General features: G+C 41.2%; 1 protein-coding gene across 1 annotated transcript in view; it reads left to right on the top strand.

Annotated features, from left to right (window-relative positions):
* The window catches only part of LOC114445041 (calsyntenin-2-like), a 219,611-nt gene that overhangs the window by 70,110 nt on the left and 132,581 nt on the right, over positions 1–16,920 (top strand). Inside the window, exon 2 of the mRNA XM_028419985.1 lies at positions 7,754–7,876. Coding sequence (XP_028275786.1) covers positions 7,754–7,876 — 123 coding nt within the window. The remainder of the gene's footprint in view (positions 1–7,753; positions 7,877–16,920) is intronic.

Raw genomic sequence — 16,920 nt, 5'->3', positions numbered from 1 at the left:
AGTTTCTTAAGTTTTTCTAATGATGTGGAAAACAAATCTATTTCAAGTGCCGAAAGCAATGTCAAGTATGAGTACAGTATGTCCGTCACTAATGATAAGCCCTATGACCTTATTTCTGCTTCTGTATTGATTTTTTTTGTTTCGTGTGTGTTTGTCATGGTTGGTGGATGTATGCACCTTGTGGATTAGTCTGTGGCTGTAAAATTTTATATAAGCCATTTGAGTGTAATTTTAGGGCAATGTATTATGAATTGGTCTGAGAAATAGATGAAAAATCAGTCTACAGGATAAACTTCCAAAGCATATACGGGTTTTTTTCTGTTAAACTTAATAAATGCGAACATTATCTTGCCATCAGATGGGAGACCTTGGCCATGGTGTGATTTTATGATGTAAACCTATTGTGCAGTCATGCAAAAAAAATAAAATAAAAAAATCCACAGTATGCAAGCTTCATTGCCATGTAATTTATTCTGAGTAGGTTTTCCAGCCTTTTGATTTTCAGTACATATTTACCATTCTGGATTCCTTTGCTGCCTGAGCTTACTGTCCTGTGTAGGTGTATCTCCTGCCATGTGCCCAGTGCATGTGGGAAAAGCAGGAAGCTGTAAATGCCATACCTTAAAATGCACATACAATAATGGGCCGGGATAATGGCTCTCAAATGACGCACAGAGAGAACATTTGTGACTGTGAAGCCATTTGATAAAGAGGGGTCATGATAGCTGGGGGTAATGGCAGCAAAAGTGCATGTTCAGCTTCTATGCATCTATGGTCATATGCTTGGATGCTTTTAGGGTTTTCTTTCTCTGTGCACCGTAATACATAACACTCCTACATCTCTCTCTCTGTTTTTCTCACCCTTCCCCAGGGACGGTGGGCGGGTAGGTAGGGTAGCACAGTTGCACTGTGACTGTGTAGTGAGCCTTTTTCCCTATCTCTGCAGGTTAATAAGTCCCCATCTGAAAGTAGAGCAACACATTCAGTAATGTGGCAGCACTGTGACTTACAGCACATTGGCAAACCCAGTCAATTTGTATAGTGTTTTTTCAGCCTCTCCTCTCTCTTTCTCCAGCTCCTCTTTGCTCTTGTGTTCTGACCAGAGGCGGGGTTTGCACTTCAGCCAAGGTGGATGGAAAACAAGCTCATGATAAAAGCCTGACCTTTGTCTGGGCTCTATCATTTTGCTGCAGGGACAATGTTGAGAGGTAGAAGAGAGAGAAATGTCAAAACAAAAATGCCATTGCTCACTGAAGTGCAAATAAAGCTGGACTTTGATATGTGTGGCAGCACTTGCCTCCTTTCTGTTTTTTTTCCATTTATATCTGTGCAGTGCAGAAATATAAATGCACCTTTCTGGATTTATCTGCTTGTCTGTGAACCTTTGAGGTTGATTGTTTGTTGTACTGTGTTGTTTTGTTTACCGCGGCTGGAGCGCTTGCTGGGTGGTTTCACAGGGTGCCGTGTGGGCTTGCAGCTTTGGATTTGTTAGGCTCAGAGGCCGTGGGGTCCTGCTGTAACACTGCTCTGCTGTCCAGCCAGCCTCGCCGCCCTGCCGAGCACTACCACACACACACACACATCCACACACAAACACACACACCAGGCACTAGGATCATGGCCAGAATGCACAACCTGCCAGAGGCCACAGAAGCAGCATGCTCAGGCTTATATACTACATTTTACACATAAACACACCTAGGGCAATGCAGAGCGGCCCCTGAATTGTTAGGTTATTCCACTCTGAACAAAAACACCAAAAAAGCACAATGTGATCTGGCTTTATCACACCCAGCCCAGGGCTACAAACAGCTCATAATCTCAAGAAACTAAATCCAAACACAACAGCTACAAAAGGCTAAAAAAAAAAGGGCCAACAGGTGAATTCTTTTCAGGCCAAGTCATGATTTGATTTTCAATCACAACCCCGAGGACACAATGTGTTTGTAGACAGTTTGAAAGTGTGTATTTTAGTCTCCCCATTGAATGTCCTCCAGACGCTGGTCTGTGAGGACAGCAGAAGGAGCTCTGTAAGAAGCACAGCACAGGTCAGGGTGTCGCCGTCTGAGAGGGACTGCGAAGGGACAGCCTCAATGTGACCCGGGTATTTTGGCAGGAACATGTTTTCCTTTTCTGTCTGACTGACTAAAGAACTTGCTTGTATTCTGTTCAAACACAAAAAAAGCACTTCTCATATTTATCTGGTAGGCTCTGGCAGCTGTCATAGTCTGATCAGGTTGGTGTCCTTGTTGGACTTAACATTGCAGATGGTGGCATGATATGGGGGGGGGGTGCAATGTGTGTGTGCATGTGTTCGATTTTTATCATCCTTGGCTTTTAAGTGATTTTAAATATTGCCCTGTGATAGACTGGTGACCTGTCCAGGGTGTACTCCGCCTCTCGACTGTAGATAGCCCCCTGTGACCCTGTACTACAGGACACAGTAGGTTCTGAAGATGGATGGATGGATTGTATATATCTAATATTGCTGTCCCTCTCGAGACACAAGTGTACACAGAAATATGAAATCTAATAAACCAAAATGGAACCAAGGCTTATATATTCTTTTTATTCTTTGCTTTTAGGTTTAAGTGTATCTAGAGGGATCTAACTTCCAGCTTGTCATACAGTTTCCATCACTCTTTAATGTCAGCAGCAACAACAACAATCTTTAGCAATGAAGGACCAAAACTATGATCTTTTCATAAACTGAACCAAGTTTGTTAGCTACTTAATCCCAGTCAGACAGTATTAGTGTTCAGCGTCTTGTCCTTGTAGATACAATCTATGGCCATACATGACTTTACCTCTTCCTTAGTGAATATGTATTTTTGTAAAATAAGCATTCAAACTAATAAAGCACTTTGTGACGTCAGTGTTATTAGTTTTGCAGACTATGTGCATTACCCTTTTATCTAACTGATCTCCAGTCAAACTCAATGTTAAGAGCTTGTGGACTCTGTGTATCTAGACCAGAAATCTACTTAGAAGCTTTTATATGTAATGAAGTCCTCTCCCTGCAGATGGTTCCTGTCAGCTTGCTCTCTGAAGCACAAAGGCACCACACCGAGTGCAAAGAAGATTAAAGTTTGCAAAGATCTCCAAGGTTCAAAGAAGACACGGATCACTGCAATGATGAAGTGGTTGTGGGGGAAAAAAATGTGAGCAGAGACATATCCCCCTGATGTTAGCGGAGCGAGGATGTTTCTGGATAATTCACTGCCACACATTGATGGACATCTCTGAGCCACTTGGAGCTGGCTGGAGCTCCCAGCTTGCAGTGTAGCTGTAATTGCCTGTTGGTCGCAGTAATGGCTAACTGTCTCTGCTGCATTTACTTTTCATTATGCTGATGTATTCATCACGGCCCCTTTTGTTGACCTTATCAATCAAAGTTTAATTTCCTACAGATTTCTTTTTAATTACAACTGTTTCTCTTCCTCCCCTGTCCCCCTGGGTCTCTTCGGATTGCAGAACCTGCCTGTTAAGAGGTGACACCCAACAGCACAGCTACAGCGGCACACCATCGCTTGGTCACGCCTCTGCCGTGCACAGAGCCTCAAGTCAAATCCACAACTCTCGGCCTAATTGGCAGTGAAATGGCAGAGGGAGATAGTCCCGCTGACCGGCAGCCAGCAGTAAAGGGCACACGAGCACCGGCATTCACCTTTTAGCTGTCACACAACCTGATTATATTAGCCTGGACAGGTTTGATAACTGTATTCCTCAAACCCTGTGATTAAATTGATGTGAAGTACAAAAATCACTACGTGGCCTTTAACTTCACTCATTTGTAAAAAGAGAAAATTACAAGGAAATGGTTAAGACTGATGCAAATGAGTAATGCAATTCAGATCCAAGATCAGCCAGAACTCACCCTGCTGTTTACCCCTGTGAGGCCAAAGGTCGTGGTCTTTGAGAACCTCCTCCTCAGGTCCAAATAAGCAGACCAGACAATCTGCTGTGAGCAGTTTCTTCAGCTTGTTAACACATGAAACAGAAAAAAGACACGTTTGATTCTAGCTCTGTCCTTGAGATGTAAAAGGCTCTTTGTATCTCAGCCTGTCGTGTTTAGCCAAACAGCCGCCAGGCTTCATAAGATGCCAGCAAATCGGCCTCCCTCAATTCTCAAACACGGGTTATCGTATGCCATTTAGTGCTTTTTAGTAGCCATTCAAGGTGTTTGCTTTTAAAAATTGGGGTCACTTGGGTGGCAGTCTTTTTTTCCCCAAGCCCGTGTATGTGTGTGTTTGCTGACGTTTTTTAAGCACACATTCTATTAGAGTCTGTCTGAAGCCTGAAGGCAAAGTTGTAGATGTGCATCGCACAGTTCAGTCAAAATGTCAAAAGGACAAATGCTCTATTTGGTGTGTGTTGTTGGTTCACAAAAGCTTGAAGACTTTGGCAAAGAAACTATCTCTGAGTAGTACCCCTTTCTGAGCCTACCTGTGGAGAGAAATGATGCAGACAAATTTGTGGGATGTGGTGCTCGCTCCCTATTGATTAGAGGATTAACTGTGTTTAGTTTTGATTCCATCCAGCATGGAGGAGTATGTAGGTAATCACTTAGTGTCAAGGCATTAGCACTTGCCATCTTGGGTTCGATCGTGGTAAGCAGCTGCAACGTTTCCCCTGGGAATCTATGCGTCTGATGGTCTGTCTCTTTTCTCCACTGAGCCCTCAACCCGTCTACCTATCCTCGACCCCCGATAGCCTCCATTATTTGCAAGAAAAAGAAAAGCTTATCCATCCATTTTGAGCTAATGACTCAAGAGCATGACTCACGCGGTCAATACAATGCCCCCATCCTCTTAGGTTGGTGCCAGAGTTGTACTTCTTACCAGTGATCGGATGAGTTGTGGTGGGGTTAACATGTAAGGTGGAACCCCTGATGAGATAGTGCAGTGATTACTGGAGGTGGACTCTCCTTTTAATGCTCTCATCACTCCTAGTGAGAAACCATTCCATCCCCTACACACATGAACTCTATGAGATGTCATTAACCCACAATGGGGATGCAGCTAGCTGCACACCACACTGACTGATGGAGTGATACGCTACATCTTGTGCAGTGTTGATATCACAGACAAAACTGATGTTGAGCTGTCTGCCTGTGGTCATTACTGTGTGTATTTTATGGCTATAAAAACTCTGGGTGCACTCACAAGAGAAAATGTTCATAATGCAGAACAGAACCCTTAGATCAGCCTAACACTGCTAAGCAGTCGCAGTGAGTGGCACAAACTGAGCATTGTGGATTAAAAGGTCAATAGGGCTCCTAAACTGCAAGAAGTATGAATATGATGTTGAAGACAAGCCCCTTCAATTCTCTAGACTCCTCATTAGCTGTCACACATTGTGCTCAAATGGTGTTATACCCTGTATTACACATTTATTGGGGTTATGCACTTGTCCCAAGTTGGAGCAGCAGATTAGCTTTTTTCATCCTTTCAAAGCTGTCTGAGTTTCTGTTCTACACTGCCTGATGTCCTGCTAAATGAGACAATTGTGAAAATATAATTTGTCTGTTAGCAGCGCGCCAGAGTGCTAATTGTTCTACATCACTTTGACTACAGAGTAGTCTGGAAAAATCCTCCCATAAGAGTGTTTTTGAACAGGTTTGTCTCAGTTACATTTGGGAGCGACAGTGATGACACTATAAATCATGTTTCCCCTTGAAATTTCTGTACAGCAGCATCAGCAAGATACCTATTCCCAAAATGACACAGTTTGACATTTACAGTTGAAATCTAGAGTCATTTTACCCCTCACTGCTGTAACAAACTCATGCATATTTATCACATTCTAATAGACTAATGTGTTTTCTCTCACTGCCCTGTAAATGATCTCCTCTGACTGTATCAGTGCTGTGTTAGCCATGCTTTCTGGGTCGACGCTCATGAATATGCATCCCAGTGGTGTTAGCATGTGTTACCCGGGTCTCTGTAGATTTCTGCAGCTTACAGTCGTCGAAGTCATAATTACACGTTGTGCTTAAATCTATCCTATATCTTACCAGGCATTTATATACCATCTTATCTATAGGTTATTACATACTTTGATCTTATTCAAATTTGAAATTTACAAGTTTGGCAGCCTGTTTACACCAGGAAAACATAACATGGGCTTGATATTTTAGTCTTTAAATATAGAAAGTGTGCATATATACTCAGGCAGCATCTCCATATGTGTTCATCTGGGTGAGGACTTATCAACCCCATGATTGTATGTTGAATATAACGTAATGTGTTGTATGTCTTGCAATATATCTACAGTATATGTTCTATTACCATAAACATTACCATGTGTCATATTTGGGGGACAAATTAGAGATCAGAGAATCAGAAATTACTTTATTTATCCCCGAGGGGAAATTCTTGTTTGTTGTAGACACATAGAAGAAAGGATAATTGAAATGAAATAGAACTATATAATAAATATCTAAATACCTAGACAGCATTTAAATCCCTGAGTTGTTACCTAAAGAACATACTACTGTATGAACCTTTACATAGTAAAGAGCATGACATTGTGGGAGTCGGAGTCTGTTGCTGAACGAGCTCCTGTAGCTGGGCATTACAGTGTTACTTCATTCTGACCTTTTAGGAAACTACAGTATGTCAACCATTCATGCAACTACTTTCAGGTGATTTTAACCATTTAATTATCACTTTTAACCACTGACATTTCTGCTCATTGTTAGCTGACAGACTCAGTTTGCTTAGAAGTATGCAGTTTTATAGTTTTTCTAGCCTTCGTGGCCCCTGAGCTTGAAGTAGCAACCTCCTGCGTGGGTATCGCTGCTTTAGAACGCGTTAATCAGATTTGTACTGTGAAAGCAGCTAATTAAATTGTGTGGAAGTGATTAACTTAAAATGAAATTGCTGTTGCATTTGTTTCTGAACGATAAAGCATTTTTTGTGTACATATAAAGGACGATAATGTCTGGTATTGTCTTGCTTGTTTGGAAATACACATTTTAGCATTGCCAAGTGGTTTTTAGTGGCATTCAGTGAAAACCTCAAGTGGACTGTAACAATGATTGCTTGATTAGAACTTAGAAAGGCTCCATCTTTAGTTTTCCTGTCACTGAATGGAGTGTAATTACTGTTTATGCACTTCATTCTCCATTAAACCAAATATTCTGTTTTTTAATAATGTATCCCCGGCGACCTTAAATAACAGCTTTGCTCTGTCGCTTTCAATCTGTAAGCCAACATTTAGAAAATGGACAAAATGAAATTTGCACATTTTTTCTGGCTTTATCTAAAAGGCCTCATTTGTTTCTCTGGACCCTTTTTCTTCTTCTTTTGACTTTAAGATGATAAACAAATGGCAAATGGCTCGGCACAGTGCCACGCACACACAACAAACGGCTGTATTATGACACATAATCAGGCCCTCAGCTCATGAACCTTTTTTGACTCTGGCCTATGAAGTTTTGTGCTGGCAGCTCAGTGGTGGTCATTGATCACGCGTGGCACTGTGCTTTGAAACCTGTGGGGACTCTTTGAAGGAAAAGAAAGAACAAAAGCAAGAAACGGAGGAGCAGGGGAGATTAGCAAAATAAGAATGTCTCATAGAAACTGCCTGGAGGAGCTTTGTCAGTAAAATATACATGTATTCTGCAGCGCACTGTATATTTCTCTATGTGAAGTTAAACTGTGTGTCTGTGAAGCGTTTCTTGGGTGAAATTCTACTGATGATTTATTTTGAGAGCTCTCTGTAAGCATTTTACTTTCTGTCTCCGCAGTGAATAAACACAAGCCGTGGATCGAGACATCGTACCATGGGGTGATCACTGAAAACACTGATGTTGTCCTGCTGGATCCTCCACTAGTGGCCCTGGACAAAGACGCCCCCATCCCATATGCAGGTAAGATGCATTTCCACCTTTATGATCCTGGCCAAAGAGGTAACTCAGACCAAATGGAAGCAGTCTGATGACTGATGACTCAGGTGTTAGTCCACACAGAGAGGCATAGCTGCAGGATATACTTACACTAAATGCAGAAACCATAAACCTGTCATGTGATATCACAGTGAAGGGGTTTGAATTGGCTTCACTGCTGCATCACAGTATCTTTTAACCCCACTCTGCGTTGCATCCATTTAATCCAATAAATCCCTGTGAACGTATCACATACAGGACCCATATTTCATATTTATTTAGAGAGGAAAGTGGCCTAAATAAGCCCCATGGCGGCTGAGGACACTGAAAAAAAAGACTCAAACCGGATTAGATTCTTCCCACTTTGTGACCATTCCAGCTCATCTGAAGGGTGCCAGCTCTTGTGGGAGGACGTTAGCTGGAGGCTGTTGGCAAGCCTGGCCAGCCTATCTCCCGCCAGGCTGCTAATGTGGCCAAGGCGCAGGCATGGGGCTGAAGCCCACTCACAGAGACCCTCAAGCTGAGCTGGATGGATAGATGGAAAGAGAAAGCATGTGCATATGAGAATGTGTGTATGCTTAGTAAAACAGTTTTTTCCCATTGTTTGCTGCTGCTTTGTGTATGTGTGTGTGCTTGTGTTGTGGCATGGCCTGAGGGGGCTCGCTGTAATGGCCACCCTACAGGGAGAAAGAGGAAAAAATGATGAGACAGTAGGGAGGGTAGTTGGCTGACCAGCATATGTCCTCTGGCTCTAGATAGACTGATAGCCACACAAAGAGAACACACATGCATGCTCACAGCAGGCAGAGCACATGGGTATTATTGGATTTCAGAAGCTAATTATTAATAAACTGGAACAGAAACATTACCAGTCTGCCTTGTCACAGACTCCTTGTCCTTATACTGGTAACTTTATCAGTACTAATTTCTCTCATCACTTTCACCCACCTCCCTCTACACTTTTGAGCATTCCCAACCCACACTGCAGCTCCCACCCTCCTTTTTTTATTATCCCTAACAGACGTTTGTGTCCAGCCAGGCAGGAAGAGTTTAGGGCAAAGACAGTTAGCTGGTAATTAGCTGAAGTGAATCCTTCCTTCTTCCAGCAAATTGCCAGGGTGGAGTGGCAGGGCAGTGCACAGGTAGCTGTTAAGCCTCATTAATTAGGGCAGCCAGGTTTTAATTACAGTACATCCAAGACACTGACACACAATGCCTGACTGATGACAGCTGAACTGTGATTTACCAGCCCATAAAATGTCCACATGCTTCAACTGTGAATCCCACAAATAAGTAGGATGCACCTGAATGTCACACCAAACTGAATGTGCTTCACGGCCCCGATTAATTCAGCAGGGAAACACCACTAATCCAGCACAAACCCACAGCCTCTCTTCCCTGCTACATCACTCCAAACCTGTCCAGTAATCCTCTCGGACTGCTGAGCAGGGCGCCACAGTCGCCTCAGTCACTGGTCTGGAACAACAGGAAATGTGGCAGCGCTGTGTCTGAAAACTGACATCAGCCATCACTGTGGCGCTACAGCAGCTCACAAGCTTTAAAATCACATAGACAGATTGTCAGGAAGAGTGAAAGGTGCAGGTATAGAAACGCATTGTTTTATGTATGACTATGTCTGATAAAGTGCAGTTGTTTTGCCCTGAGAAACAACCAAAATAAAAAACAAATAAATAAAAAAGAGATGACACAAATAGCTACATACATAATACACTTTCATATACATCTTCAGCTTTTTTCTATACATATCTGAGAGTATTTTTTTTTTATTCATGGAGTGGTACACTTGAGAACAAAAATCACTTCTGTCTAAGCTGTCACAACACATAGTCTTATTAGTTGACAAGTGTCTACATAAACTCAGTCAGTCGTCAACCTGAGCTTTTCCCTGTCAGTGACAGGTATACATGAAGGGATGTTGAACCGGAAAAGTAGCAGAAAGGTAGTACTTCAAGTTAGTAAAAGTAAACTAATATGGTAGAGAAACAACACTGTGACTATAACGACCAACACATTCACACATAAACAAGAAAAGGTTTAGGATCATTTCACAGTTTAAGTTACATATTTAAATGTTACAAAAAAACACATGCAACAAACTTCTCTGCCGTTTTCTTGGCTAACCTGTTGACGAATTCAACCCCAACTGCCAGTTGTTACATCCCACAACAGCAGCAAAGTTAATAGAGACACTAGTCCTTCCAGTCAGCTAAAAAAAACTTCACCAAGGTCTTGTGTTTCTGTTTTGACAGGAGGGAAAGAGTGTATGGGACAATTCTACAAAACCACAGATTCATATTTCATATTGACGTGTCTCTGCAAAATCCCTGCAGGGCAAAAAAAAACAACTTCTGGTTGTTAGGCAACTGGCAAACTAAAAAAAAAATACACACACAATTAGAATTAGAATTAGAAATACTTTATTAATCCCAGGGGGAAAATGCTTGGTTATTAAAAAAAGCCCAAATTAATTTTAGTTGTGTGAAAGTTCAGTGCAGACTCTAGGGATGTACAGACATGAATATAATGATTTGATAGTGACTAATACTCCATAAAAAATGAAAATGAAACAATTACATTGTTGAGGGTATGAAAGGTATGAAAGTTTTTGTGTGTGTCAGAAACTGCTATTGACATTCCTGTAACACTGCAGATTTTATAACCCAATTTAGTAAGTTCATTTTACTGGATGAAAGGCTTAATAGTCTCTGCAATTAGGTGCAAGAGAAATGTTCATATTATTGCCATAAGTTGTTGTTGGTTGGACATATTCTGAACCTCTCTCTCTCCTGTGTCCGCCTGCACTTCAGGAGCGTCCTTGTCTCGTTGGCTTCTCATTGGTTTTTCATCTAAAGACTTTGCATTATTCTAATAACTAGCAGATAGAAATGAAAACTGTTTAGTCTTCTTTTGTTTGCACATTTTGGCATGAATGTTAATCAACCTTGGGACTGTACATAATTAGAATTCTGCAGAAGGATGCAATCAACACTGGTCTGGCACATACATGTAAGTGACTGTTATTTTGAATTTTGACTGAGGCCTGTCACACAGGGGAAGAAACATGTTCAAATTAAAGCTGCAAGAAGCACCCGAGCATAAGTTTGCAACAAATAATGTGACCAGACATCCAAGGTTCACTCAGCTGAGTCACATGTTGTTCTCAGGGGAAAAAGATAAGTGCCAATTGAGACAATTCTATTAATTCCGAATGTAAATCACTTTGGTTTATGTAAAAATTCCATTCGGAAATATTCACTTTGCTAGTGGTGGATAAGTGAGAATAGCTCAATAGTCCATCAGGTTATTAAGCTGAAGTGGCTTTTTTAGGCTACAGCAGCACTGCACTGAGCGTGCTTCTAAAGCGCTGGGTTAGCAAGGTTAATGGGTAAATGCTCTGCTCAGCACCTTTGTTGGACACAGGTTAGCCGGTTGTCAGTCATTTATTCTTTTCTATTGCCTGCATACACAGACACCGACACCTATGCATTGTCTGGTGGCATAACTTACCATTTCAGGTGTCAATCCTTCACTTTCACTGGTCCCCGGAGCAATATGGCTTTTGCTTGGACAGCGAGCAAATGTCTCACCAGTCACCCATAAAACACGCATGCTGTTCTGTCAACAAAGCTGACAGCTTCACAAAACCTGTCATGCACACACACCCTGCGTACAGTCCACACTTTATCATCATAGTAATTTGCATTTTTTTTTCTATTCTAAATGAGGTGGGCCTTTATTATTATTACTGCCTGCGTTCTGTAATCATTCAGTGCAAATAAGAAATCAGACTGACAGCAGGGACAGGCTGATTCTTGCTGTCTCATCTGATGTCTAAACAAAGTGCTTCTGAATTCTAATTTTACAGCATCACCAAACTGTATGTCTCCAGACATTGACATCATTTCTGCATTAGATAATAAACAGCGCTGTGCAGCTCTTTTCAAAGATCTCTCAAAAGCATTTGACACTCTAGATCATTCAATAGTGGAGCACAGACTCATCGCCGACAGTGGACTGTCAAATCAAGCTGTGAAGTGGTTCAATAATTATCTCTCAGACAGCACTCAGTGTGTTCAGGCTGAAGCTCTCAGATCCAAAACTCATTCTGTCAGCAAAGGTGTACCTCAGAGCTCAGTTCCAGGGCCACCGCTATTCATCCTCTATATCAAAAATATTCACTTCTATGCAGATGATAAAGTAATCTATAGTACTGCCTCCACACCATAATGCTGTCAAGTCAGTTACAGTCAGCCTTCAACACCATTCATATCAGCCTCTTGAACATAAAACTCATCTTAAATTTAGATAAAACCAAGTTCATGTTATTTTCAAATGCTAAATCAAAGCCTCAAAACCAGCCACAAATCACCAACTTACAGGCCTCTCAAATGCAATTTGTAAATCACAGTGGCTTAGGAAGCATTAAAAATGTGGGGGGACACCTTCTGTGGGTGGGTGGTGAAAAAAAGTACATCAGTATATTATGAAATATAATATAATAATATGAAGTAGTTGTGATTTCCTGTGGATTTTAACAGGTTGTTAAACTATTTTACCTACAGAAGTAAACACTTAATGACTATTTCAGAGACAGATTCAACAAAAACTCGGTGACAAACAGAAACTAATTCCAAGTGAAACAACAGTTTTGTCAAACATACTGGTGCTACTACACTAACAGCCTCCATATCTGAGGCCTTCTCTCATTTACAGAGACAAAAAACTGGCAAATCCCATAGAAAAATGAACCAAACTGCTTAATGCAGATAATACTGAAACACTACTAATACTAACTTACAAAAAGATGCATGTCTTTATTTTTATTTACTTATAAAACTGCTGAATTCACAACAAACCTTGTGGATGTGTTTATAATGATGCACTGCCTCATCTGCTACATCAGTGTTTCCCTGTTCATATAATGCTCCACTGTGTCCTGATGGTCCATCACATGTGTTTTATTCTTGCTGATAAGAATAGGAGCAGGTGGCTATGTGCACTGGCTAGGCGAGGCTGAAGATAGCAGGCTAACAGGGGCTAACCTGGCCTTATTACAATATGGGTTAATGCTGAAAACAACTCTAACTCTCCGTGTCTTTGTTAGGAATCTCCTCATGTCCATTGTGTGTGGGGGGGAGCAGAAAAGGCAACAACATGTCATCAAACAAATAATACCGTCTACTGTAACTGAAAGTAAACAGCAGCTTCCTCCCAACTTTTTCTAAGTTGATTTAACATCAACCTAACGTCACCTGGGCCATGTGACAAACAGTCAGGCTTCAGCATGAGCTGGACTTTGTGGGATGACACTGACGTTACTTCCTCCAGCTTCGAGCAGCACCGACGGTTCTCTTTACGGTGTTTTACACTCGCTCGAAGAAAGCCACTGGCTTTGTTAGGTCTGTTACTATAGTAACGGTATTGCAGCGCTGTGGTAACCAGGAAAACATGGAGTGGAATTCAGCGGTGAGGTTATTCTCTTATGAACCAAGTGGAATGGAGTTTTTCACGAGCAATCGAAACAGCGTTAGGTGGAGTTTCCTACTCACTAAATGTGGGGGGGGTCCAAACGGGCCGTTTTAAAATGTGGGGGGGACACGTCCCCCTCTGATATAATGGTAGCGACGCCTATGGTAAATCAGTATAAATATCTTGGCATCTGAATCGATGGCTCATCTTCTTTTTCTTTTACTCGGCACATTCAACAGTTAGTAAAAAGAATTAGATTGAAACTGGTGCTTTATTTTAGAATCAGGTCCTGTCTTTTCTTTGAGGCCAGAAAGAAACCTGTTGCTGCCATCTTTTCGTCAGTGTTGGATTACAGTAATGTAATCTACATGCATGTATCTGCTCAGAGTCTACAAGCTCTTGGCACCGCCTAGCATGGAGCTCTGAGGTTCATCACAGGCCTCAGAGCTCTGACCCATCACTGTGTGCTTTATGCTCAATTGTCTGTTTTGGATTGTATGTTGATGGTTATTGTACTACTGAGTTGTTGCCTGTCTTAGCCAGGACACTCTTGCAAAAGAGATTTTTAATCTCATTGAATCTAAAGGTTAAATACATAAATAAAAATTAAAAATTAAAATCAATTATTTCCAACCTTGGCAGAATCCAACAGCCTCTCATAACCTCAAAAACAGTATGCAATACCATATCATCATTTGCTATAATGCAAGGTAAGTACATATGAGTAAACACACAGCCTGGCTAATGTTGTGTGATTAATTAGCTTCTCACTGTCTGTCTGATTGGGAAACAGATCTCAAGCTAATTATGAAAAGTATCTCATTAGCACGGCAGCAGTGCAGTGTGTAGGTGGAGAAGCACGACCGGCGCGATGTGTTTATTAACAAGAGAGGAATGAGACGGGTTTGTTTGAACGATGAAATATGTTGTGCGACTCAGAGATGGAAAATGTGTGGATGGGATATAAATATTGTAATGAGTAAGGAGGAGAAAGGTCAGGTCTGAAGTCAATGTCTCTCCTTATGAAAGATACAATAATGCTTTACCACAGTATGCTGTGTTGTGTATCAAAGAAGTTCAAACTTCATATGAAAATATTCCTCTTTTGATAAGATACATTGCATACACTTGACTCAGTTGTGTGTTTTGTTTAAGCTGTCAATGGATAGAAAATGTGTTCTCTGTACATTGATCCTCTTTACCCAGTGCTTCTGTTTGAAAGCTGTGCCAAAGCTCCTAATTCTGCTCTGCTAATGGACTCTAAAAAGCAACTGAGGACATTCTTTGTAGAACACATCCACCTGTGTGACCACTTTTTATATATATAATTGCCAACATGTACCATATTTTCCGGACTTTTCATCCTTTGGCTGGTTATGTGACTTATACTCAGGTGCGACTTATATATGAAAAAATATATAATTAGTTATCCTTTGGTCTTGACGTCCCAATACAGATATAATAGTAGCTGTTCTGTCCGTCTCCTGACGGTTCTCTTCTACCTCAAGTTGTCCACACTTTGCATTCCGAGCATAGGTGGCGCGCACATTAATGGATCGTGTGCTTGCAGCTGAGCCGATAGGTCGCTAATTCCAGACTGCTATAGTGCACAGTAGTCTGCCTTTTACTCATTTACAGGATATTTATAGGAATTTCTGTGCAGTGAATCTAATCATTTCTCCGTGTGAGAACTTGTTGAAATGCGTGTTTCTCACTCTCAATGTCCTGCAGCCGCACCACTTAAGTTAAGAGGAATTCAAGAGGCAACGTTACACTAAAAACATAGTGATTTACGCTGGCCCACTGGTGCGACTTATATATGGTTTTTCCTCTTCATTGCGCATTTTTTGGCTGGTGCGACTTATACTCCAAATTAACTTATTTTCTGTGTAGAAAGAATTGCTGAAATAGCTGTCTCCTTGTGCCTAAAATCTTGGGTGATCTGATCACATATAGACTCCCAAAATGTTTGTGATTTGACTGCTCAGAATTATTATAGTGCAAAGCGGCAACATTCCTGATGACACACACTGTGTCCCCAGTGAATGCATTTGTCGAGCAATTGTGTCACTGTAGCAAAGGCTGACAAACACATCCTTCATTTTACTGGTAGTAATGGATACACCTGGTTGGTTCTTTGTGGCTCAACATATCCCAGGAATCACTGCACACTGGCAACGGCTTGATTCTGTTTACTAAACTGTACTCTAACACTGAAGAGAGAGTGCACTTTTAGAATGAAAAATAAAAACCTGCAGGTTGCTAGGCAACAGGAGCAGCATATCACTATAAACAGGAAGTGCTCCACAGACTGGACTGCCCAATTTAACAACTCTTTAAGGTGTAAGCTTGGAGTCTATGAAGCACACACCTTCAGGCACAGCTAGAGAAGGTTATTCTGTCATGTTTTGGCTCCATTTGGTTAACTAGTAAAAGTTAGGTACAATAAATAGAATCTTCCTTTTTAATTTTTAATATCAGCTAAGGTTTTAGATTGTTGCATTCAGCCATAGGAGTCTCTCCCCCACTAACTGGAGAATTTCCAAAGCCAGAACAGCAGAAACTTCATCACTTATTCATACTCTAATTATCCCCCTACATTAATTTATCATCTGTTCCACAGTGGTCATCCTCAGGTTGAATCATAAGTTCCTTATGAGTCTCACATCAGGATATTTGCAGCAGTTGTGCTGTTGTGTTTTTTGCAGAGGTGAGCAGGAAATTGAGTTTGGATGACAACTAGTCACTTAAGTGATGAGTCAGCAGAGGCAGTTAGAACTCCAGACTGACCCATAATGAATGTTAGTGTGTTAGATGTGATCTTTGTCTTTGCAATCTTCTCAAAGTCAGATGAAGACACAAAAAAATAATGAGACACACTCCAGTTTTAAGTAAGTCCAGTTTTATCAAGCATGATAAAATTGAGTGAATCAATGGCAACTACATGTGGATTTTATCAAAGCTTATTGCAATTCAAAAATATAGATGTGAAGTTAAAGAAAGAGCGTTTGATGAGAGAACCTTTATGCCCTTTTAAATCTCATTTCATGAGCCAAATGGAAATTTGCGGGGGCCAGGGGGCTGCTTTTAATAAGGCAACAGTTATTTTCTTTTCCTTTTTGACTGTTTTTTTTTTTTCAACAGGTGCTGCTGTGGCAATTCTCTCAAAATCCCCCCACTTCAAAGCAATTGCTTAAAACCATGATTAAAAAGAAACAGATTGAAATAATTTCACAGAGCGATAGTCCATCTAAAATAATAATCTCTTCCACTGCAGGGCTGTCAGATGCCCGTAGTCCATGTGTGCTCTCTCTGTTCTGTTCTTCTCCCACTGCGTGTCAACTCCTCCTTTTCTCATTGAGTCATTTTGCTTGTATTTAGACCTGGAACGAGCCCTCACTTTCTTTTCCTCCTTCCTGCGCCCTCACACTCTTGTCTCAGCTTTTCCCAAATAATTTCCACCTGTCAGATTTCATGTGGCGTGTGATTACAGGGCTTGCAGTCTTTTTTCTTCCATCAGGCTTTCCAAGGTGATGCGT

Source organism: Parambassis ranga, chromosome 13 (genome assembly GCF_900634625.1).
Source record: "Parambassis ranga chromosome 13, fParRan2.1, whole genome shotgun sequence".
Taxonomy (NCBI): Eukaryota; Metazoa; Chordata; class Actinopteri; family Ambassidae; genus Parambassis; species Parambassis ranga.
Note: the sequence above shows the minus strand (reverse complement) of the source record. Positions and strands in the feature narration are given on the sequence as shown.